The sequence below is a fragment of the Diabrotica virgifera genome, chromosome 9 (genome assembly GCF_917563875.1).
Source record: "Diabrotica virgifera virgifera chromosome 9, PGI_DIABVI_V3a".
NCBI lineage: Eukaryota > Metazoa > Arthropoda > Insecta > Coleoptera > Chrysomelidae > Diabrotica > Diabrotica virgifera.
Genome location: NC_065451.1, coordinates 27,714,699 through 27,741,435, shown reverse-complemented (window position 1 = coordinate 27,741,435; position 26,737 = coordinate 27,714,699). Strand labels below are relative to the sequence as shown.

At 31.5% G+C, this 26,737-nt stretch overlaps 1 protein-coding gene across 3 annotated transcripts in view; it reads right to left on the bottom strand.

The window, feature by feature from the left end:
• The window catches only part of LOC114328037 (roquin-1), a 143,279-nt gene that overhangs the window by 57,733 nt on the left and 58,809 nt on the right, over positions 1–26,737 (bottom strand). For all 3 annotated transcript variants that reach the window (XM_028276778.2, XM_028276776.2, XM_028276779.2), the window contains one exon: positions 23,868–24,043. In XM_028276778.2, the coding sequence (XP_028132579.1) occupies positions 23,868–24,043 (176 nt within the window). The remainder of the gene's footprint in view (positions 1–23,867; positions 24,044–26,737) is intronic.

The window sequence follows — 26,737 nt, the reverse complement described above, 5'->3', positions numbered from 1 at the left end:
CACGGCAAAACATCGAAAGGTGGACGAGAAAAATTCTACATTGGAGACCAGGCGAGCAAAGTCGTAGTAGAGGAAGACCACTAAAACGATGGCTAGACGACATCAAAGCAGATATGGAGAGAAACTGGCACCAAATAGTATAAAACAGAGAAGAATTGAGAACTCATAGGGAGGCCTTTGTCCAGGAGTGGATGCAAACAGGCTGAAGAAGAAGAAGAAGATAGAGAAAAACGGTAAACGTCGATTCACCAAGAAGCTGTATACCGTAGAAAAAAATTTCAAACATGCTTGTTTGCCCAAAAAAACCTAATACCTCATCATGTAAAGAATTTAGACTAATTAGTTTCATAAGACACTCTCTCAAACTGCTAAGAATATTCTTAATAGAATTAAGCACAAATGTCAAGAAATAATAGTCTAGGCGCCAGAGGGGTCACCGTGTCATATTGAATTCTGATGGACAAACTCAACGGTTTCTTATGGATTTTTGGCTGCTGATTACGAATTTAGAGGGTGGATTTCGATCCGAGTGGTCAAAAAATTGTTATAAACAATTTAATTGTTTATAAATTGTTTATAAGGCTCTGGTTCATAAACTAAAAGAAATAAAAAATATTTCACATAAAATTTGTTCCTTACTAAAAAACGAAGAAAAAAACGTTTACTAAACTTAAATCCAACATTTAGAACTCAAGATATTGTAAAATTAGTGCACAATGCAAATTGAAAATTGCAAAATAAGTATCTTTCGAAGCTTTATTGATCGTAACTCGACTTTTACGCATGCAAATGAGCCTTAGAAGGTCTCATTTTAAAGGTCTATTAATGGGATTTCAAAAAACGTTTATTAAATTACTTTATCTTCATTTGTTTTAAAGTAATACCCTTTTGAAGCTTTAGTTTTCTTAAAAAAATTGTACATTAATTTGTTTATAAGGGTTTCAAGCAAAGGGTACCCCCCGTTAAGATAGGCAAAATGCCCTCACTCTCAGAATTCAATCTTTTTAATTTTTTTACGTTCTGTGCAATTAAAAAATGAGATAACGCGGATTTTTAGCTCGCCATCCCCCTTACTTCTCCCCCCACAGCCAAAAACGTAGATTTTTAGATTTATTTTTTTTTAGTTAGGTTGCAATTGATTTAAAAATTTCAAAAAATTCACACGTGTAACTGAGGCTTTTACAAAACATGTCCATTTTTTATGGACCCTTAGGTCGAGTGTACATAACCTCAAATTTTTTTTAACTTTTTTAAAACCTATAACTTTTTTTTGGAGGGGGCTGCAGGTCCAATTTTTTTTGCATTTTGTGTATTTTATCAAAAGCTATCTCTCTGATTTTTTTCAGATTTTTCCGGCAGGTGCGCCATGTTGAAAAATCCGGAAAACTGTTTTTTTAGGGGGTTTTTAGGGATTTTCTCCATTTTATAGACTGCAACATAGATCAACTCAAGGTTTTGTTAATAGATTATGTATAATTTGAAATAAATGAGTATTTTAGGATTATCAAAAATTGGGCAAAATACCTTTAAACCCCCCAAAAACCATGTTTTTTTTACGTAAGGGTTTTTGCGGGCTTAATATTATTTTTTGAGATCGATACAGCCTGAATATTTTTTTTTCATTTTTTTACGTTATATGTGAATAAAAAATAAGACTAATCGCATTTTTAGCACACCACCCCCCCTATCCCCCACAAAAACGTCAATTTTTCTATTTTTTTTTCTTTTGTTTAAAGTTGCAATTAATTTAAAATTTTTATGAGACGTCTACAAAACATATCTATTTTTTATAGACCCGTGTAGGTCGAGTGTACAATACATATAACCTCAAAATTCCTTTTTTATTTTTTTAAAACGTATTTTTGACTTCCAATCGATATTTTTTTAAAACGTCCAATAAATATTGTACATCTCTCTCTTGCGGACGGCCGCTTCAATACATGCTTAGCGCTCATTTTTAATTATTAAAAATAATAGTTAGCAATAAAATAATGACAAAAATTTCTTTAGGCTATTGCAGGGGGGCTTTAAACTTTGAGTTGGTCACTTTATGACTTTCATAATAATAATTTTTAATCGAGTTATTAAGCCTTGAATATGGCGATTTTCGCGTTTTTCAAATTTGAAATTGCATGTAACTCGACAACAGTCAATTTTATAGAAAAATCACAAGAAACCTTTTTTGCTCAGCTTGATCCAGAGAATCTAAAACAAATTTGTCCGAAGCGAAAAAATTGATTTTTTGAATTCGTTTAAAAAAATGTTTAAACAATTTTCCGATCGCGGTAGTGCCTGGCGCCTTGTGGATTTGTTATAAGGGCCTGTTTTTGAATAAGTTTGTGCAAAAAAATTAATCGAAATAATTTACCTAACGGGACAAGCATACAGCGTGGACTATTTGCATTAGGAGCCAAACGTAGATGGTTTGCAAAATACACAAAAGACAAAAAAAAATTAGCAGCCATCGCCAAAAAAAGTTATACGTACCTATTAAAAAAAAAAAAAAAATGAGGTTATAATATGTACACTCGACCTTCGGGTCCATAAAAATAGACGTAACAGCCTCAGCTCTGCGTGTGAATTTTTTGTAATTTATAATTTAATAATTAGGTACTAACTATTCTAAATGCGACATAAGCCACAATTTAACTAAAAAATGATTTTATTAACGTTTCGACGTCCACCACAGACGTCGTTGTCAAAATACAAAATATTAATAAATTAAACAAAAAGGTTGCTTGGTAAAAAAATCTTCTAATAATTTAATTTAATCTGACTTATTTATATAGATCGTCCCAAACCATTTTTTCAGTGCGTCACAGATTATCGAATTTTCTCTATCGCATTACAGATGGAAAATAAAATCATTTTTTAGTTAAATTGTGGCTTATTTCCCATTTAGAATAGTTAATTACAAAAATGCCACAAAGAAATAGCTTCAGAACAACATTTTTAATCTAAATGCAAACCAACTTAAAAAAAAAAATAAAATCGAAAAATTGACATTTTTGGCTGTGGGGGAGGGGCAATAGGGGAAGTGGGCTAAAATTGCGGTGAGTCCTAATTTTTTAAAATCATATAGAACGTAAAAAAATAAAAAATATATTCAGGCCGTATCGACCTCAAAAAATATCATTAAGCCCGCAAAAACCCTTACATAACTTAAGTTTTTGGGGGGTTTAAAGGTATTTTGCCCAATTTTTGATAATCCTAAAATACTCATTTATTTCAAATTATACATAATCTATTAACAAAACCTTGAGTTGATCTATGTTGCAGTCTATAAAATGGAGAAAATCCCTAAAAACCCCCTAAAAAAACAGTTTTCCGGATTTTTCAAGATGGCGCACCTGACGGAAAAATCTGAAAAAAATCAGAGAGATAGCTTTTGATAAAATACACAAAATGCAAAAAAAACTGGACCTGCACCCCCCTCCAAAAAAAAAGTTATAGGTTTTAAAAAAGTTAAAAAAAAATTTGAGGTTATGTACACTCGACCTAAGGGTCCATAAAAAATGGATATGTTTTGTAAAAGCCTCAGTTATACGTGTGAATTTTTTTAAATTTTTAAATCAATTGGAACCCAACTAAAAAAAATTAAATCTAAAAATCTACGTTTTAGACTGTGGGGGGAGGCGTAACGGGGGTGGCGAGCTAAAATTCCGCGTTATCTCATTTTTTAATTGCACAGAACGTAAAAAAAGTAAAAAGATTGAATTCTGAGAGTGAGGGCATTTTGCCTATCTTAACGGGGGGTACCCTTTGAGCTATAAACATTTATACTTTAATTAACAATAATGATAGAAGAACTCAAAAGAAACATTTCGAGCTTACGAAAATGTTTGTAACTTTATTTTTGGCCAAGATATCGATACTTAAATAGCGCAAGCTCTGAGGCACACGATCGACTCACAGCGTAAAGTTGTTCTAAAGCTATTTATTTGCGGCATTAATTATTCTAAATGGAAAATAAGCCACAATTTAATTAAAAAATTATTTTATTAACGTTTTGACGTCCAAATCGGACGTCGTTGTCAAAATAAAAAATATTAATAAATTAAACAAAAATGTTGATGCTTATTAAAAAATTTCTTCTAATAATTTAATTTATTCTGATTGAATTCAGATATACAAATTTTAAAGTAGTTTAAACTGATATTGCCAACATTTGCAAGTGGCGTTCCTGGGACGACATTACTGGAAGATAGTTCATTCGATTACATGAATCCAACCCTAACTCAAATTTTTCATTAAAGATTTAATGAACTATCTTTCAGTAAAGTCGTCCCAGGAACGCCACTCATAAATATTGGCAATATTATTTTAAAGTCTTTTGAGTCAGATTAAATTAAATTATTAGCAATAATTTGCTAATATTAGCAAATAATGTTTTTCTAAGCAACAACATTTTTGTTTAGTTTATTAATATTTTGTATTTTGACAACGACGTCTGATTTGTACGTGCAAACGTTAATAAAATCATTTTTTAGTTAAATTGTGGCTTATTTCCCATTTAGAATAATTAATGCCACAAGTAAATAGCTTCAGAACAACTTTACGCTGTGAGCCGATCTTGCGCCTCAGTGCTTGCGCTATTAAAATATCGATATCTTGGCCAAAAATAAAGTGAAGAACATTTTCGTGAACTCAAAATGTTCCTTTTGATTTCTTCTATCATTATTGTTAATTAAAGTATAAATGTCTATAGCTCAAATTTGCTTGAAAACCTTATAAACAAATTAATGTACAATTTTTTTAAGAAAATTATACCTTCAAACGGGTATAACTTTAAAACAAATGAAGATAAAGTAATTTAACAAACTTTGTTTGGAAGCCTGTTAATTAAGCTTTAAAATGAGACCTTCTAAGGCTCATTTTTGTGCGTAGAATCCGAGTTACGATTGATAGAGCTTCGAAAAATACTTATTTTGCAATTTTCAATTTGCATTGTGCACTAATTTTACAATATCTTGAGTTATAATTGTTGGATTTAAGAATATTAAACGTTTTTTTCTTCGTTTTTTAGTAAGGAACAAATTTTATTTGAAACTTTTTTTTTGTCTCTTTTAGTTTATGAACCAGAGCCTTATAAACAATGTATAAACAATTAAATTGTTTATAACAATTTTTTGACCACTCGGATCGAAATCCACCCTTGAAATTCGTAATCAGCAGCCAAAAATCTATAAGAAACCGTTGAGTTTGTCCATCAGAATTGAAAAGGACACGGTGACCCCTCTGGCGCCTAGACTATAATGGGAAACAAACAATTCTGTCTCAGAGAAGGATTGGGAACAAGGGAAGCTTTGGCCTCAATGATAACATTACTTCAAAGATCATGGGAAGCACACAAAACAATTTACGTCTGCTTTATAGATTTTGCAAAGGCGTTTGATGAAAGTCCAACATGATAGGATATTTGAGTATCTAGAAACGATTGGAATAGATGAGAAAGATCTGAGACTTTTACATCTATGCTGTAATCAAGAAGCTTCTATTCTGGTAGTATTTAGCGAAATCTTGGAAGTACAATGTGGAGTTCGAATTGCGGGAGAAACTATTAACACATCAGATATCCAGATGACACAGCGATCATGTCTGAAAGTATCGAAGATCTTTATAGATTGAGTCACTAGAGAATGCTCTAATGACGGACTTGTCATAAATACATCAAAGAAAACTTACTTGTGGTTAGTAAACAAGATGTCGGCTCTATGCAACTAATTGTTAACAATAAGCCGTTTACAAAACTTGACCATTTTAAATACCTAGGATGTTATATGTTTTGAGAGAAAAATCCTCAGAAGAATCATTGGACCTTATCACGATATTAATAGCAACCAATACCAAATGAGAACAAATGCTGAGATCAAGCAGATGTATAGTGAGAGCGACGTTGTTCAAGAAATGAAATCTCAGCGTCTAAGATGGGCTGGCCATGTCCATAGACTCCCTAATAACCGCTTTGCCAAGCTGATCTGGGAGGAAGCCCCCATAGGCACTTAGAACGCCTACGAATGCGATGGACATGTGGTCAGATTTAAGAACAATGGGGCTACCCACTGACCCAACTATCATGGACCACCGTTCGAGATGGAAGCGAGTTGTGCAGTCAGCCAAGACCCACCACGGATTGTAGTGCTACCACAAGAAGAAGAAGAAGAAATTATATAAGCGAAATACTACATACAACTCGTATGGAAATTGCAAGAGGAGCATTTATTGTATGGTATGACTAGACCCAAACCCAGACATCCAAAGTGAAAGTTTGAAAAGTGGAGGTTTTCGATACTTTTTATATTTTTTGGGCAATTTATAATATTATTACTGATGAAAGAAATTTTCTTTAACAGGATTGTGTTTTTAAATAAAATTTGATATTTCAGTGGCCGATGGTATGTTAGTGATAAGACCTTGAAGAAACGTCAACCTCACCACTCAAAATCATCATCAATTGCCCAAATAATATAGAAAGTATCGAAAACCTCCACTTTTCACCCTCCGTAACTCTGGAACCGTTGATTTTATAACAATTATGTATAGGACCTTTTTGGTTTAAATTTTATGTAGAACATTTTTGTATAAAACATTGTTTACGCTAAAGCATAGTTTTAGAAATATTTTGAAGAAAAACGTAAAACTACTAATTTACCGACTTCTCCCCCATCATCCCCCCCAAACCGGACGCTCAAAATGGTGTAACTTTTTACTGAACAATATGTGGACCATATAGAACAATTTGGTGTTGGAGAAAAACTTTTACTTTGGATGTCTGGGATAGGCCTTTTTTTGGACCAATTATACCATACTACCTCCGTAACTTTGGAACTTCATTTTAGTATTATGCATAGGGACTTTTTTATTTCAAATTTAATGTAGAACATTTTTGTATAGAAGGTTGTTTATGCTAAATCGTATAGTTTTAGAAATATTTACGAAAAACGTAAAAAACTACGAATTTACCGATTTCTCCCCCCTCTCCCCCCCAAACCCGACGCTCAAAATGGTGTGACTTTTTTCTGAACATTATGTGGACCATATAGAACAATTTAGTGTTGGAGGATAACTTTCACTTTGGATGTCTGGGTTATGCCATTATTTGGATCAATTGTATCATACTATTATGAAACTTAGACCTATACGCTCTGAGCTTCGCTGGTGGCGCTCCTAGCGGATTACTAATTCAACTTTCACCGGTAATTTTTAAATTTATTATTTAATTGTTAGCGCTTAATATTTACAACGCAAAAAAGTAATTAAATTGTAATCGATTTTTTTAAGATTTTGCTAATCATTTTGATGTTCTATTGATGAAATATTACTTTCTTACTTCGGATACTTTCACAATTATCGTGTAGATGGCGCTAAATTACATATTACGGAACATTAAAAAAACTTAAATTCAGTATTTAAAACGTAAGTATATTTAAGGTAAAAATATATACCACAGCTTTGACCAACCAATATTTTTTATAATGAATGTTTTTACTTTTAATTTTAAATTAATCATTTTGACATTTATGTCAAATTTCCGGTAAACGTTTACAGACTTGCCACTACTGGCGCTCGCGAATTTGTAAATATCCCCTCTACGTACGAGCTCACAGCGTATACTGTGCAATTCTAAGCTGAACTTGCAACTAAAGGCCGGTTCTCACTTGTCAGTTAAGCTGACGCAGTCTAACTGATTCAGTGATCCTGAAGAAATAATGAACATGAGAATACCTTTTAATTTTAAATGATCAGTACATTCATACTTTCAGGTAAAGTGAAAGCCAGTTCTACTTTTTATCATTATTGACTGATCATGGTCGCATAAAATTAATAGAAACTGAAGCGCGAGAACATACATTTTCGTGATTTGTTCAATGTGGCAAGTTTTGAGAGCAATTTTTTTTCAATATACATAGTTGCACTAGCACCCCATATATTTCTGCGAAATATTCAGGACCTGCCTCAACATCTACGACGTTTTCTTTTCTTTCCATTCACTGGAATATTCTGTAATTCATTTACTAATCATTTACTCTGGGCTAATTAGGAAAATTTATGGAAAAGTTATTTACCAGCAATTTTATTGCTGGAATCGAATTATAAGATACTATATTATAGTGTGCTACTTTTTTTATACACAAAATGACGCCGACAAATCGTATTTTTTTCAATTATTGCTCTATATTTTTTATATTATATTTTCTTATATTATTTATCAGCAATTTTATTGCTGGAATGGAATATTATGATCCTATATATTAATAATATAGGTATGCAAAGTCCGCAGATAGTGTGCTACTTTTTTTATTAACAAAATGGCGCCCCAAATCGTGTTTTTTTCAATTATTGGTCTATAACTCCGAAGATTTTAACTTTACACCAAAAACACTGAAATAAAAATTTACCCCAATTTAATTCTACATTGAGGCATGTTTTTCCCGATTTACTCCGACGAAAATTTTCCTCGGAAAATGTGGGTTTTCCCAACAAATTCTCGAATTTTCAAATAAATTTTTTGGGCAAGTAATTATTTATCAATAATTAAATAACTTGGCGAAATAAAAGCTTTCTTGGTATAGATTATAACTGCAGAAGCCGGTGAAAATTAAACGAATACTTTAGCAACAATTCAATTGTTAATTAACAATTTACAGTCGCAATAACAACCAAAATAATCATGAGACATTGATCAAACTTAGAAAGTTTATAAAGATGTGATGCCTATTTAATATTTTGTCGACAAAATATAAATTTTTCATTTTTTTGCATAATCTTTAAAAGTTACAAAAAATAGTTATAAACAAATTAACATTTCTCAGAAATTGTTTATTATATTATAATTAAAAAAATACTTAAAATGCGTATTTCAAAGGTCTTGAAAATGAATGCTTTAAAATTTTTTTCCAACCATTTGCAAAAAAGTTATGAAACAGCAAAGTAAACATACGATTACTCCGTTGTTTATAATTTGTTTTAATTGTTTCAAAGCTTAAAAGTGAGTTTGTGGTACAAACTCATTACTCTCAAAAAATATCAAACATTAGATCAATGGTTATATTTTAATCAAAGATTAAAAATGTTTTTTTTTGTAATTTTTAGCGCGAAAGTAGGCTTGATACAGAGCCGGAGATAAAATGTTCACTCGAAGCGACTGACACGCTTTAAACTCGCGCGAGTTGTGTATGTTGGCGGCTTATAATACATAATTTTATTTATTAACTACTCTACGTCGCGCGGCGGTCGTCGCTTCGAGTGAAAATTTTAGCTACGGTACTGTAATAGTCCACTTTCGCGCGTGTAAATTACAAAAAAAATATTTATAATCTTTAATTAAAATATAACCATTAAACTAATAATCGATATTTTTTGTAAGTAATTAGCTTGTACTTTAAACTCACTTTTACGCTTTGAAAGAATTAAAAAAAATTATAAACAAAGTAGTAATCGTATGTTTACTTTGCTGTTTCGTAACTTTTTTGCAAATGGTTGCAAAAAAGTTTTAGATCATTCATTTTCAAGATCTTTGAAATACGCATTTTACCTATTTTTTAAAATTAGAATAAAAACTTTCTGAGAAACGTTAATTTGTTTAAGGTGAGTCGGGGTAAGATTGCACCAAAAAATGTAAACATGAAATTTGTCTGACAATTGTAAAATGAAAATTAGGCATAGAATTATAATACTATGCATACTCTACTTTCAAGACATACTCTATTCATCTACAAGATTAGATTTATAGTTAACAAAACCGTATTACTGAAATATTAAAAATATTAATATATAGTCAGTGTCCGATCTTATACCTACTTATGGGGCAAGACCGAACAAGAGGTCCAAATTGTACAGAACATTCATTTGTCCTAATAAGGTGGAAGTTCGAATTCCGGTCTTCCCCAATGAGAAAATAAATTGTCTGTGCAAACGATGGCAGTAATTTAGTATTTTATTTAAGTCAGTATATAACAAGAAATAATGTAATGCTTATGAACAAAACTGGATATAAAGGAAAGTCCCATTATAACTAAATGTGTGCTTAAGTAACTACAAAATAAAAAGTAATTTCTGGTGAAACTTAAAAAATACAACATTAATAATTTTAGTACAAGTTCATGCCAGAAAATTCAATATTGAAAGTCATATATGAGCCTCGACGATCTTTCTCAGGTTCTGGTAAAATCGTTACAATTGTATCTTTCGTTACAGTATCTTCGTCAGGTTGCTCGGGCCAAAAAAACTGGGCACTATTATGCTTATGTTTTAAGCATTTTACCAGGTATTTATCATTCAATGTGTTCACCTCGAATAAGGATTTATTTTCTGTGGGGCAAGACCGAATAGCTAAATTTAGTTAAAAAAACATACTAAATCTAAGAATATTCACTTCCTAAAATAAGTGTAAGTAAGCATGCTCCAACTTTGGTACCATCCAACTAATTCGTAAAGCAAGCGAAAGCACTACCGGTGACGTGATTTTACAAAGTAATCCGAGTTACAGCGACTGTGGACGGTCTTCCCCCAGATTCGATCTTACCCCGACTCACCTTATAACTATTTTTTTAAACATTTAAAGATTATTCAAAAAAATTAAAAATTTATATTTTGTCAACAAAATATTAAATGGGCATCTCATCTTTATAAGATTTCAAAGTTTGATCAGTGTATCATAAGTATTTTGGTTATTATTGCGACCGTAAATTATTAATTAACAATTGAATTGTTGCTAAAATATTCGTTTAATTTTCACCGGCTTCTGGAACTATAATCTAAACCAAGAAAGTTTTTTTGTCACCGAGTTATTTAATTATTGGTAGATAATTACTTGCCCAAAAAATTTATTTGAAAATTCGAGATTTTGTTGGGAAAACCCGCATTTTCCGAGGAAATTTTTCGTCGGAGCAGATCGGGAAAAACATGTCTTTATGCAGAATTTAACTTTGGTGAATTTTTATTAGGGTGTTTTTGGTGTGAATTTAAAATGTTCGGAGTTATGGAGCAAAAATTGAAAAAACACCGATTTGGGGGCGCCATTTTGTTAATAAAAAAAGTGGCACACTATCTGCGGACTTTGCATACCTATATTATTAATATATATATAATCATAAGCTTCGATTCCAGCAATAAAATTGCTGGTAAATAACTTTTCCCAAAAATGGTCTATTCTCCGATAATCAGCCCAGACTAATTGTAAACATACTTCCCGAACAGCTGGTTTCAATTTTTTTAACCATTTTCATTACCATTTTCACTAACTGAGGACTGAATAGAGCAAAACATCGTCGTTTTTTATTTTTCATTATTAATAAATCAGCCAGACTGCGTCAGCGAAACTGATTCAGTGATACTGAACAAATAATGAACATAAGAACACATTTTCATTTTAAATGATCAGTATACATTCATACTTTCCGTTAAAGTGAAAAGTAGTTCTACTTTTTATCATTTTTGACTGATCATGATCGCATAGTGAATAGAAACTGAAGCGCGAGAAAATCAATTTTTGTGATTTGTTCAGTGTGGCAAGTTTTGAGAGCAAATTTAGAGCAATTTTTTGCAAAATTTCTTGAAATTTTGTTCGTTTTTAAGTGGTTTGTATATTAATCACAATCTTGCAAATAGCCAGGACCTGACCCACAATCTACGACGTTTTCTTTTCTTTTGATTCACTAGAACATTCTGTAATTTATTTACTAATTATTGTAAACATACTTCGCGAACAGCTAGTCTCAATTTTTTTCAGTTAGTCCAAAATGTTTGGACTAACTTCGTACTGAATGTAGCAAAACATGAAACGTGTAAATGCAAACGTTACTTTTTATTTTTCATTCAGCGAAACTGACAAGTGAGAACCCGTCTTAAGGATCAAGTTCCTAAAATGTTATGTATATCCTGTATTACTATATGGATGGGAAACCTGGTTCAATAAGGTTAATATGATGAAAAATTTGAAGCCTTCGAGATGTGGTCATATCGTAGAATGCTCAAAATATCATGGGTTCAACGCATTTCAAACATAGAAGTCTTCATTTAAACAGAATACGTCAATGCGAAGGTGACTTAATAGCAGATACTGGATACTGCAGTTAATACTCAACGGAAAGATCAAAGTGAAAAGGGGAATTGGTAGGAAGACATATTCATGGCTCCGAAACCTTCGTCAATGTACTGGCTTATTAGCAGATTCATTGTTATATGCCGGGCAAGATCGAGAATAATATCGGCAAATTCTCATGGCAGCTATCCACGCCTAAAATTTAGGCACGGTACTCAGGGCCGGATTTAAGGAAGGGCAGGCGGCCCCCACATTCTAGGGGCCCCCACAAAACTTAAAAAAATCAGCACATTATTCACATATAATAATTTTTGTTAATAAATTAACTGTGATATTTCGTTATATGGAAGGTTTCACTGATGTTGAAAGGTTGCTCATATGCTTGCCACATCACAGCCATAAAGCAGAAAATATATTTAATTCTCGAATGACATTCTTGCAAGAAGGTAATATTGATTTGAAAAACTGCAGGGGACAGTCCTAGAACAACGAGTCAGTTATGAGTGGAAAATATTATGGTGTTCAGGCTACAATTAGATAATATAATATCTTGGCTTTGTGGATTCCGTGTGCCGCCCACTCTCTAAATTTAGTTGCAAAAGCTGCAGCTGAGTGTTGTCTTGCTGCAATAACATTCTTTGATTTCTTGGACTATATGAACTACATATATGTATTTTTTACTTCCTCTACATACAGATACAACTTGTTAATCGAATGTTTAAAAGTTGCGTCTTTAAGCGAGAGCAACGCCGACCGTAGCAAAAATATTATTGTTCCTAAAAGAGTAAATACTACTAGATCGTTATCTGGAAGTGACGCCGCAAAAGCACTAGTTGAAGGTTATATTCATTAATCTTCCGATGACCAACCTTTTCGTTACACGGATGACCAAGGGGGGGGGGGGGAATGACCCCAGGTCAAAAATGACAATTAACAAAAAAATAAAGTATTTTTTTCTTTTTTTTTAATTTTAAATTTTTTTTTTTGGCATGGACTTTATGTCATTCAGCCAGTCACAACATGAGTATTAGTGTCATGTGTAGTGTGTATGTTGAGTAAGTGTCTTGTTACTTTGCAAAGTCGACGTCATTAGCGTAAAAATACTTGTAACTACACATAATAGACGCTATTTTACTAAACATCAACTTCAGAATATATTTTTTATTCGTAAAGTATAGGGAATTTTTTTTTATTTCGAAATATGAGGATATCTAGAATGATATTAAAGTCAAATAGAAAAATAATGAGTTAAAAATTAAAAATACTTTTGAATTTACTAAAGAAAAACATACGCTGGGGTCACAATTTCCCCCGCTTGGTTATCCGAAGGTTAAAGTAACATTATCCAAAATTTCAGAAGACAATGAGCAACAATTTGAAACTTATAGCGATGCAAATGGTTAGTATAATCGAACGTGTTTACTGAAAACAGGAATATTTGCAATATTTGGAATGAAATTTTGAACTTTTACATTATTTGGAAAATTTAACTCCCAATGAAATTGAAGCTTTCACTGAAGCTTACCGACATTTATAGCAATGATTTAGATGAAAACCTAGGTGTCCTGGTACAATTTGTAGAATTTTTCAATTCGTTTAAAGAGGAAATCGGCTCACCAAATGTAAGTAAAGAACTTCAAATTTACCGACTGCTAAAAGAAAACAATGTGAATGATGCGTTTCCAAACGTTGTGGTGACACGGTTTATATTTAGTTCTGATGCTAACTAACTGCAGTGGAGAGAGATCATTCTCAAAATTTAAATTAATTAAAAATGGGCAACGAGCATTTGAATCATCTATTTATAATGAGCATTGAACACGATGTCTTAAAACAACTAGACTGTCCGACATTATCAAGAAATTTTCAATCAAAAAATCTCTAAAAGTTCCCGGACTTTAACCATACATTTAACTATGTGTATTTTTAACATTTTACTGTAACAAGATGTCTGTGTCTTTTTAATTTTAATTTAATTTTAAAAGGAAAAATACTGTAGTGTAGTTGGCTGTATAACATAGTTATAACAACAATTTTTTTAATGGTAGGATGGTAGGAGGTAGGGCCCCACACTAATTCTGCCCAGGGGCCCCCACTGCCTTAAATCCGGCTCTGACGGTACTCAAAGAAGAAGAAGACTTTGTGTCCGACTTTGTATGTATAGAAGATCTTAGGAGACAGAATGTGTGCAATTATTGACAACAGGGAATCCCTTAACTCCCTTTGAACAGCCGCTACTGTTTTGTATCGATTACGTGCAATACAAAACTATTACTGTTTTTTTTTGTTTTTTAGTGTGTAATTTTAGGTCACACGTTCTATCGATATTATGATCGTTAAAAATAACTTTCTAAAATGATGTTTCTGCCAATTAAAATAGACAATTCGACTGAAATCTAATAATTACGTCTGTCAGAAAGATTAAAAATAAAACAAAAACAGGTAACACGATGTTGTTCCTCGGCTAAAAAGATATCAATCATTGAAAAAAATGCCGTAATAGTCCAGCTCTATACTCGCCCCCGTTAGGTAAATCATTCCGATTCGTTTTTCTTCACAAACTTACCCAAAAAGATGTCCTTCTGACAGATCCACAGGGTGCCAGGAGGTACCGTGAAAACAATTTTTTAAACAAATTCAAACAATTAATTTTTTTTAATTCGGACAATTTTTTATTAGATTCTTTGGGTCATTCTGAGCAAAAAAGGATTTTTCTCTAAAATTGATTGTTGTCGAGTTATGTGCGATTTAAAATTTAAAAATCGCGAAAATTACCATTTTCAAGGCCTAATAACTCGCTTAAAAATGAATCTTCCAATGCTAAAAGTACCAATTTTAGCACTTCTGCTTGCATGGCTGAAAACAGAAAACGTCAGGTTAGATGTTCTATTTAAATATCTCACTTGGTTTCGTTTTAGAGATAATAAAATGGATAGTCAAAAACTAACTAAACCAAAGTTTAAAGCCCCCGCTTCAAGATCCTGAAGAAATTTTTGTCATTTTTATTTTGGAAGATGGCTTTGGCAGAGCCAATTAACCAGACTTGTTTGTGATTGATTGCAGATTCATAGTCATAAATTTCTTATTTCATAACATAAATACACGCTACAATATTATTTTTAGATACATAGGTACATTGTGTTACTTTTTTATTTTGTTTTTTAATTTTTTACCGTGTTTTTTAATATATATTTTAATTTGTGCTAAACACTTTTTTACTTAATTGATGGAAATTTAGAGTATTTAGGTGTAGAATGTGAAGTAGCGTTAAACAAAACTGCCAAAAACATAGAAAAAAGCATCATTGCAAAATCTATTACTGATGTATGTAGTGAAACTAATAATTCCTCTTTCAAAGAAAACCAAATAGCCGTTTCAATTAAAAATAAATCAATAAAACATGACATAATATTTACAAAAGCAGACAAAGGTAACACTACTATTGCTATCGACAAACGAGACTATAATAACAAAACAATAGAATTTTTAACTAACCAAAACAGTATAAAACTAAACAAAGACCCCACAGAAAAATACCGAAAACAAATTAAACTAGCCATTGAAAATTCAAAATCAATACTAAATCCAACAGAACAGAAATACCTTAATATTATGAACCCACAACCTCCTAAATTATACTCTTTTATTAAACTACACAAACCTGACCACCCAATAAGACCTGTAGTTCTTTTTATACAGCTCCGTCATATAAAATTTCAAAAAAACTGTCAGATATTATTACAGAATACACTAAATTTTCACCTAAATTCACCGTAAAAAATACACTAGAACTAGTTAATAAAATACAACATTTTCAATTGCCCAAAAACTCCAGACTAATTTCATTTGACGTAAAAAATCTTTTTCCTAGTGTTCCTCCTACAGAAACTTTTGTTTTAGTTAAGAATCTTTTAGACCATAATAGTACAAATCCGATCATTGCATCTGAAATTTTACACCTTCTTGAAATTTGCATAAATCAAGACTATTTTGAATTCAATAATCAAATATACACAAACAACAGTGCAGGACTTATTATGGGTAATCCTCTAAGCCCATTGCTATCAGATATATTTATGAACCAACTTGAAACAACAATTTCTAAACATCCCGTATTTAAACAGTTCTTATATTGGTGGAGATACGTGGATGATATACTAGTATGCTTTACAGGAACTAACAGACAACTTGACCAATTTCTATCATATATTAATTCACTTCATAATAATATTGAGTTTACAGTAGAAACAGAACAGAATAACTCTATAAACTTTCTAGATGTAACGATTTCCAGACTACACAACAAACATGAGTTCTCCGTATATCATAAACCTACCCATACTGACACAACTATACACAATTCATCATCCCATCCTACACAACACAAATTAGCAGCCTACCATAGCATGATACATAGACTGACAGAAATTCCCATGACAAAAAATAACTTCGAAATAGAACTAAACATCATTAAACAAATAGCAGTAAACAACGGCTATAACGAACAAACAGTTAACAAAATTTTAAACCAAAAACTCCATAAGAAAGCCCTGAAATTAGTGTATCCACCACCACAGAAAGAACCCAGTACCTTCTGCTCTCTCACATATACTGGCAAGATAACAACAACAATAGCCAGATACATAAAAAAGAAAGGAATAACACCAGCTTTCAGAACTAACAACAACTTAAGCAAATATATTAAGAACAATAAAAGCCGAAAGAGAAAGCAACTACAGAGTGGTGTGTACAAACTAACTTGTGGTGACTGTCCGAAAACGTACATCGGTCAAACTGGCAGAACTTTTGACAAACGGATAGCAGAACACAAAAGGGCATTCAACAATAGAAAAACAGACACTTCTACATACGCACTTCACCTTCTAGATCATAATCATTCTTTCAATGAAGAGTTTCAAATTCTACATATTCAAAATAAAGGCCTTAAGCTATCTTTTTTAGAATCTATGGAAATTAATAAACTGAAAAATACAGATATAATTCTGAATGACCAACTCGAGACAAACAGCTCCCCACTCCTCAACCTCTTCAGTTGAAGATTAAAAAGGCAAACACATTGTAAACTATATTAATTGAGAAACGCACTCCGCCGAAACAGCTGTAGTCACTTAGATATAATAAATTTTGTGGAAGTATAGAAAACAAACGTTTTCAGTGTTTTATTGTTAGACTTTTTTACTTTGTTTTTTTTTATTTTTGTTTTATTTTTTTATTTATTTTTTTTGTTATTATTTTACTATGTGTTTTTTATATATTATTTTTTTTCTTTTAAATTTTTTCAAACCACATTAACAAATTATGCCTAGTTAGTAGGTACGTATTACATTTACAACTTGTATTTACATAATTTAACATGTTTATAAATGAGATGAAGAATTTCCATATCATTTGTAAATATTAAAGTATTTAGGTTTATTGGGAATAAACATTTTAAATTTTTTAATTCCTTATAAAGGTCGTTTATTTGTAAATGACATTCTAATATGACATGTGTTAGATCTCCGATTTTGCCACAAGTACAATTAGGAGTATCTGATAAGCATCATGCAAGAGCATGATTGGCTCTCAGCCGATTAATGGTCTTTATAAAATGTCTATTATATTCTGTGGTGTAAAACCATCTCCTTGAGAATATCCTAGGGTTACAATGAGCAAAATTTGAGCCAGTATTACATTATCTGTAATACATTTGCCAATTATTTTTAAGTTTTTGTCTGCTAAAAGTATCGATATCTGAAGCTGAAATTAAATTTTGTTTATTCTTTCTCCGATCATATACAGTAGAACCCCGTAAATCCGAACCCCGCGAATCCGAACTTTCGGCAAATCCGAACTAACGGAAAGTGAAAAAAATTAAAAAATTCAAGACAAAAACTTAAAAACATGTTTATTATACAGAGTAAAGCCAGAAAATTGGACAATGTAGGATTACTAGGACTTTGACATTTAAAATTTCCTAAAAATAAATATTATACTTTAATATATAGGTTTATAAAGTGTTTATAAAGGTTAAACACAAACTTACTTTGGTTCTCTCGTAGTCAACTTGAGTCCAAAAATATTGTCCACACTCTTGCGAGAACGTTTGGCTACTCAAAATCACAATGAAAGCTTTGAATTACTAGTTAAGGCTAACTTTCGGATAATCCGAACTTTTCGGAATCCGAACAGGCTCTCCCCCCAATTAGTTCGAATTTGCGGGGTTCTACTGTAAGCCGATTTAGCAAATTTGTCAACTATTTCATTGCCTTTTATTCCCGAATGGCCCTTAATCCAAGCAATTGTTACATTTACTCCCAATTGTACAGTTTCAAACAGAGTTTTAAGAATATTCAATTCAATGTGGTTTATATGTTTGACTGTTTGAATGTTACTCAATCTGTCCACCACCCTTTTACTGTCAGTAAATATAACATAATTACTAGTTGGATTCAGTAGTACATACTGAACTTTTATTATATTAGAGAAAAATTACATTATACCTTTTTTGCTCAACTTTTAATGACCTAAAGAATCTAAAAAAAATTTGTCCGAAGTGAAAAAATTTATTCTTTGAATTTGTTTATTATTTTTTTATTTTTCGACCGCGGTACAGCCTGGCACCCTGTGGATTTGTTATAAGAAGCTCTTTTTGAGTTTGTGCAAAAAAAAAAACGATTTGGAATAATTTACCTAACGGGGGACAGCATAGAGCCTGGACTATAAAAAGATATCAATCATTTAAAAAATGCCGTAATCATAGTCACGTGTAGGAGTGCAATCGTGATCAATAAAACTATTAATATAGCAAGTGATGGAGTGGGCAAAGAATGTAATTGATGCAATGTTAATGCAAATATTGGGAATATCTACCACAAATGTGATTTTTCATTGATAATGTTCCCAATAAACGAGCCCTAATACCTACACTAAAATTATAATAAAGTTGCACTAGAAATAAACAAACCAAGGCGCGTTGAATGTTACGAGGAGCACTCCCAAGTCATGATTTACTATGTATAAACTTTGTAAATCTTGATTTGGGATTTACAATGTATAGTCCTGTCGCCAGGGGGGGTACAACGGCCTCCTTAATTCAGATGGACTTACCCAAGTTTTTTTTTTATATATTTTGACCCGCAGAATACGAATTTTTTGGGTAACAGTTTATCCGGATGTCGATAAGATTGTTATAGACAAAGAACTTGAGGAATTACATAACAGCGATTTCTCGCAAAACAAAACATCTTTTTGTATTTTTTGGGTCATTTTAAGCAAAAAATATTCCTACAAGTTTTTTCGTAGAATGCATAGTTTTCGAGATAACCGCGGTTGAACTTTCAAAAAATCGAAAAATTGTAATTTTTGAACCCTAATAACTTTTGATTAAAAAATAAAGTAGCAATTCTGCTTACCGCATTTGAAAGTTTAAGTCAAATTATATCGGTTTTGATTATTTGCATTGCTAAAAATTTATTATTTTATTGTTAAACAAAGCTATAAACACCTAGTATGTGAGTGATGTTTTCTATGATTTCTCATTTAAAACCGAACGAGTAGGTAGAGTAGCTACAAGTGCAAGCGAGGCAATTTCTACGTAGCATGCGTTAAAACGTATGTATTAGGCACGGGAAACACTATGTGTTTATAGATTAGTTTAACAATAAAAAAATTAATTTTTAGCAATGCAAATAATCAAAACCGATATAATTTGACTTAAACTTTCAAATGCGGTAAGCAGAATTGCTACTTTATTTTTTAATCAAAAGTTATTCGGGTTCATAAATTGCAATTTTTCGATTTTTTGAAAGTTCAACCGCGGTTATCTCGAAAACTATGCATTCTACGAAAAAACTTGTAGGGATATTTTTTGCTTAAAATGACCCAAAAAATACAAAAAGATGTTTTTTTTTGCGAGAAATCGCTGTTATGTATTTCCTCAAGTTCTTTGTCTATAACAATCTTATCGACATCCGGATCAACTGTTACCCAAAAAATTCGTATTCTACGGGTCAAAATATATAAAAAAAACTTGGATAAGTCCATCTGAATTAAGGAGGCCGTTGTACCCCCCCTGGCGACAGGACTAGTATACGGTAAGGACGGTTAGGTTGGAATAAATTAATTTTCTCGAGAATGGGCAATTTTGGAGATAAATCCCGAAACAGGTCGATTTTTATTTTTAAATTACGATTTTTTGGCATGTGTATCATACTAGTGACGTCATCTATTTGAGTGTGATGACGTAATCTACGACTTTTTAAAATGAGAATAGGGGCGGTGTGATAGCTCATTTGAAAAAAAAATATTTAAGGCGATAGTTACGTGTTTTCGGCTGCAATGTTATTCAATTGGGGATTCATTTTTTGTATATTCAAGTATATTTGAAAAATTTAAACGCAGAATGAAAGATTACGTTCTTACCGAGGGCCGAAAGTCCGTGAAAACTTCTATAATGTTTATTTTAATAAGTTACAGGGGTGAAAAACTAAGAGAAAATGTAGTCTGATTTTTAATTTCAAATATCTCATTCAAAAGAAACTTTTTATTTATTCTAAGAGACTTTCGGCCCTCGATAATAATTTAGTCTTTCATTCTGCGTTTAAATTTTATAAAAATATTAATTAGGTTTTTCAGGATTCGAAAAAATGAACACAATGTCCGTGGTGATATTTTCTAAACCGAACATTCGCTATCTTTGTCATACAACGCACTGAGTCAAATCGAATTGATGACAAGACACTGACAGTTTTAAATATTTGACATGGCATCGGGAATATTTTGAGTTGTTGATGGTGTATTTAATATTGATAGCGTATTTGATAAATAATTGATTTAAGGCGTGAAGTTAATAAAAAGGTATTTATTGTTTATTATTTATGGAAGATCCAAGCAGATAATACATCAGGATATATTCTGTTATCCAAGTATTTTGTTGTTAAAGATGTTCAAAATTGTAAGCGTTCCATAGTAACAATATATTAGATATTAAAAAATCACTTTAACACTTTTCCTCTTTTCTCGATTGAGTATTAGTTTTTGTTGTACATATAAATTTTTACAATCACTGAATACATAGTTAGTGAAAAAATTATCACATTTATTAACTGAATTAATAATTTGCAATTATACAAATAATAGTTATCCAAAAACATTTAAAAACCATCTCTTTAAAGTTAATGATGACGTTGTCAAGTAGAATGACATTCTAGTAATGTTTACATATCCATACCAGTGTGAATTTTATTACACGTAATTTGCCGTGTAAAGACAGAAAAAGTAGGGATAGTCGTAAAATATTTGCGAATTATGTACCGATGGCCTTAATTCTCTATTCAGTATTATACACATTAACATAATTATTTATTAGTCGAGGAAATGAAGCATTTTGGCTCGCAATTTTTTCGTCCAGCATGGATTTACTTGAAATTTTCACAGAAGGTAGAGAATAGTCCAAGGATCATTTTATATATCATGCCGCTGTACGCTAAAACCTTGGGGGTGGTTGTCACCCCATCTCGGGGGTGGGAATTTTTTATTACAGTTTAACCATGTAAGTCAATGTAAAAAGTAATTCTAAGAAAAAAATGTTTTTTATATTTTCTTCGTAAAACTAATATTTTTTGAGTTATTCGCGCTTGAAAGTAACAGTTTTTCGATGAAAAAATCGACTTTTTTAGAGGGTTTTTTGAGAATACCTCGAAAAATATGCATTTAATCGAAAAAACTGTAGATATCAAAATTGTATCTTTTAGTAACACAAACCAAATTCTTTTCCTGTAATATCCTTAAGACCAATACAAACCGAGATACGGCATGTTAAAAGTTAGCTTTTTTCGTCAAATGCATAATTTGAAATATTCAAAGTAAAATAACGGAAAAACTTTGCCTTTTTCGAGGAAAACTTAACTAATCTTTTTTCAAGCATACAGTTAGAGCTTTCAAAAAATAATAATTAAAAGTTTCTATCCTAAAAATTAAGCGACTTATGATCCAAAAAAGGTCGGTACCTGCTTTTCTCTATGAAAAAATCAGTGAAAACAACCCCATAACTACCCTCCTATTGGTCTTCACCTTTCTGTAATTCCTTTTATATTTGTATTATCAATACACCCAAGAAGTTTAACTTATTTAAAAGACCTAATTTTAGAAAAATGGGAGTTTAATAAAAAATTAATTTTTTGGAATTTCCCATTTTTTACCTTTTACTTCAAAATATCTCCGAAAATACTGGAGATACGAAAAAAATGATGGCCTACTAAATTGTAGCTTTTTTCATAAATAAAATTCTCTTGTGCATAGATTTTCATTATAGTGAACAGTTAGCGAGATATAGCTGTTTAAAACCTCTATTTACGAGCAAACACCCCCTTATTCGCGCCCTTTAAACCCACCCAAATTAAAAACTAAGGGATCTTACGGAATTTTGTTTACACAGTCTTATAACTCTTCAAAAATCCTACAAAGTCATTTTTTAAAAAACTTTTTATCGGCAAAAATGAAGAAGCTATGTTTATAAAACGAATTTTTTTTTCGAAAAATTCGGATAGTCCGCTTATGGATAATTTTCAATATATGTATAATACCACAGAACCGGTTCGTATACTGGAAGATGACTAAAAAACTATTTGTATTTGTATTTGTACATATTTGTAAATTCGTATTTTTGTGTAAATAAATGTTTTTGTAATTCTTTAATTCTACCTTTTTTCTGTATAGATCTATTAAAATGTCTACTTATAAAAGCTGTAATGTTATTAAGGGTGGTTTTTAAGGGTTGAAATATTATGATATCCCAAATGGTTTATCCTAAAGCATAAAATAATTATTATTTAACCAATCAAAACCAAATTTTACCCATATTAAAGTTTACAATGATTTTATATAATTTTTGACAATAAGGGGTAGTTTACGCCCCTAAAAATAATCAACGCTCTTAAGCATGATATGGAATATGAAGTACAGGGTGAGATGATCCTAATCCCAAATTTTTAAGTAAATCGATGCAAGCCGAAATTAATCTTTTAGGAAAAGTAAATTTTTTATATAACAAGGGTGGTTTTAAGGGTTGAAATATTATGATAGTATATCTTGAAGCATAAAACAATCATTATGTAACTAATAAGAACCAAAGCAGAGTGGGAAAAAGATTTAATTGAATAATTATACATGATTCCCACAGCCTTAGCTCATTCCCCATACTATCCACGATTTTTGAAAAAACTCACACTCTTTTGTCATGTAATATTTGAAGCATGGTACAATAAAGTTTCATTTATTGTACCACGAAATTTATTGTACCATGTATTTGAAGTTTTCGGCATGAATCCGTACTGGGAAAAACCAGTTCAAATGGGAAATTAGAATTCGAAATTTGGTAATCAACATTATAATCCATGCTTAATCTTAAAAGCATTATTTTCGTTCCGAAAAAGCGGTTTCATGGCAATTGCTATACTCTCATGCACTGAGGCTGAAAATCATTTACGTTGATTGCGTTTACGGGAAAACTTTTGAGAATTCGGCAGCAAATATTTCTTGAGGATTTTTTTGTGGGTCTTTTTTTTCCAAAAATATGTGTGGGGATTATTTGACCGGAATTTTTGTGTGGATTTTTTGTCCGTGGAGTATTTGTCCGGGGATTATTTTTCTGGGGATTATTTGTGGGGAATTTTTGCTCTCCACAAATAACGTTCGTGTTTTAAGTTACCGAATTCTTTCACATAACCGACGAAACAGAGAAAAACATCCTTTCTTTGGTGTAAACAATTCTGTATACAAAACCTGACTATATAAAAACCTGAACAATATGGAGAACACTTACCTTAAAACAAGAAGCTCTGTACAACAATTGTACAACGTGTCCTATACTGGTTTTTGAAGCTTGCGGGAAATGCGGCTCTAGCCGTTGTACGACGAACATCACCAGAACCTTCCTAGATAGAGCTGAACCATCTTCCAAAGCTAAAAGTACCAGTTTTAGCACTTCTTCTTGCATGGCTGAAAACAGAAAACGTCAGGTTAGATGTTCTATCTAAAGAGCCCACTTGGTGTCGTTTTTAGAGAAGTATAAAAAATGTATAAGGGTCATTCCATTTCAAATCACTCAATTTTGGAGCAAAAAAATTTTGGACCTCCGATTTGTCTGAAAATTGGTATATAGCTTCTGTGGGACGTAAAAATAAGATATTTAAGGTCAAAAAATCTTCTTCTTTTTTTCTAAAAATAATATTTTATGCGATTTTACAGTGATTTGGTGTTTATTTATACAAATTTGCATTTTCTATCATAAAGTGTCAATGGAAAACAGATTATTTTAATAGAAGGGACTCAAAAATGTCATTATATGGCATTATAACAAGTTACTTTGATTCAAAATAAGCTTTTAAGTGTAGAAAACGTTAAAATACCGTTTTTTACATTTTTCTCCATTTCCAAAATACATCATAATCGATTTGGCTGAAAATTTGCCCACAGATAGACAAAACATAGGACTTTAAGTGGTTAGAAGGATTTGAATTATATTACAATACCAAAAAGTTACATGCAATATTATAGTTAAAAATATAGGCGTCTACTGTAAGTACAATTAACTCGAAAATATCGAACTCACGACAAAAATTGTTAAAAAGAAATTGTAATATGTAATTGTAAATATGATTTATTTGGAACAATTTGGAAAACAGGTTCTCCTTTAAAATCAAGATGGCGGCTAACGTAACGGAGGAATTCATTCGTGATTTTAAATTTAGGCTACTATTGACTCACCTAAAGATCAGAAAAATAATATTTGGGCAGCTCGGCATTCAAGGTCAAATGCTATCCCGACTGGACTAATATATACTTTTGAGTCTGATATTACTGCATGTAACTTTTTTGGTATTGTAATATAATTCAAATCTTTCTAACCACTTAAAGTCCTATCTTTTGGCTATCTGTGGGCAAATTTTCAGCCAAATCGATGATGATGTATTTTGGGAATGGAGGAAAATGTAAAAAACGGTATTTTAACGTTTTTTACACTATAAAATTTGATCAAAAACTTGTTTTGATTCAAAATAACTTCTTATAATGCCATATAATGACATTTTTGAGTCCTTTCTATTAAAATATTATGTTTTTCATTGATACTTTACGACAGAGAATGCAAATTTGTTTAATTAAATACCAAATCACTGTAAAATCGCATAAAATAACATTTTGAGAGAAAAAGAAGATTTTTTTACCTTAAATATCTTATTTTTACGTCCCGCAGAAGCTATACAGGGTGTTTCATTAATAATTGTCGATATAGTAACAGGAGAAACCTTAGCACAAAATACGAAGATTTAACCTAAAACACTTAAATAAAATGTTGTTCCTTACTGAGTTACAGGGTGTTTTATCCAAAAATTTAAAAATTATTTTTGCTCAGCATTTTAAAACTGTTCGACGTATCCTTTTCATACTTGGCAGAAAGTATAGGTATTGTACAAGCTACTAAATTATGTTAAACAAACGTTTGTGTCTATTACCAGAGGCGTACGACGGGGGAAAGTGATTGGTTGACCCTTTCCAAATTCTACGCCACTGGCGGAATTTCTATTTTAGTTCAATTTTTGGATTCTCCAATACTTTCTATGAAAATAATATACTCTTCATTCCTAACGATAAAGTCACTCGTTTTCGAGATATTTCAAGTTAAAAATGAAACGACACGGTTATTTTGATTACTGTATTGTGTCGCTTTATTTTTAATTTCAAATATCTCGAAAACTATTATCGTTACGAATGAAGAGTATATTATTTACATAAAAGTATTGAAAAATCAAAAAATTACACTAAAATAGCAATTTAGTCAGTGGCGTAGAATTTGGGAAGGGTCAACCAGCCACTATCCCCTGTCGTACGCCACTGGTAGTAGCTATAAACGTTTATTTATCTTAATTTAGTAGGGTGTACAGTACCTACACTTTCTGCCAAGTATGATAAGGATACGCAAATATGTAGTTTTAAAGTACTGGGTACAAATAATGTTTAAATTTTAATCATATGAATCATAGCATAAATATTAATCAAAATAACTGTGCCGTTTCATATTTAACTTCAAATACCTCGAAAACTAATGACTTTATCGTTACCAATGAAGAGTATATTATTTACGTAGAAAGTATTGGAGAATCTAAAAATGGCACTAAAATAGTAATTCCTCCAGTGGCGTAGAATTTGAGAAGGGTCAACCATTCACTATCCCCTGTCGTACGCCTCTGGTAGTAGCTAGAAACAATTGTTTAACATAATTTAGTAGAGTCTATAGTAGTCGCACTTTCTGCCAAGTATGAAAAGGATACGTTAAATAGTTTTAAAGCGCTGAGCAAAGATAGTTTTTAAATTTTTAGATAAAACACCCTGTAACTCAGTAAGAAACCACATTTGATTTAAGTGTTTTAGGTTAAATCTTCGTATTTTGTGCTAAGGTTTCTCCAGTTACTATATGGACAATTATTAATGAAACACCCTGTATACCAATTTTCAGACAAATCGGAGATCCAACATTTTTTGCCCGAGTGATTTGACATTGAATGTACCATAAACATGTATATAAACTTATATTATTCAAAAAACAAGACGATAAGAAACTGCAGAACACTACAGAGGTATCAATTTGATAAATACTAACCTGAAATTTAAACTGAAACTTAAATATTACAAGAA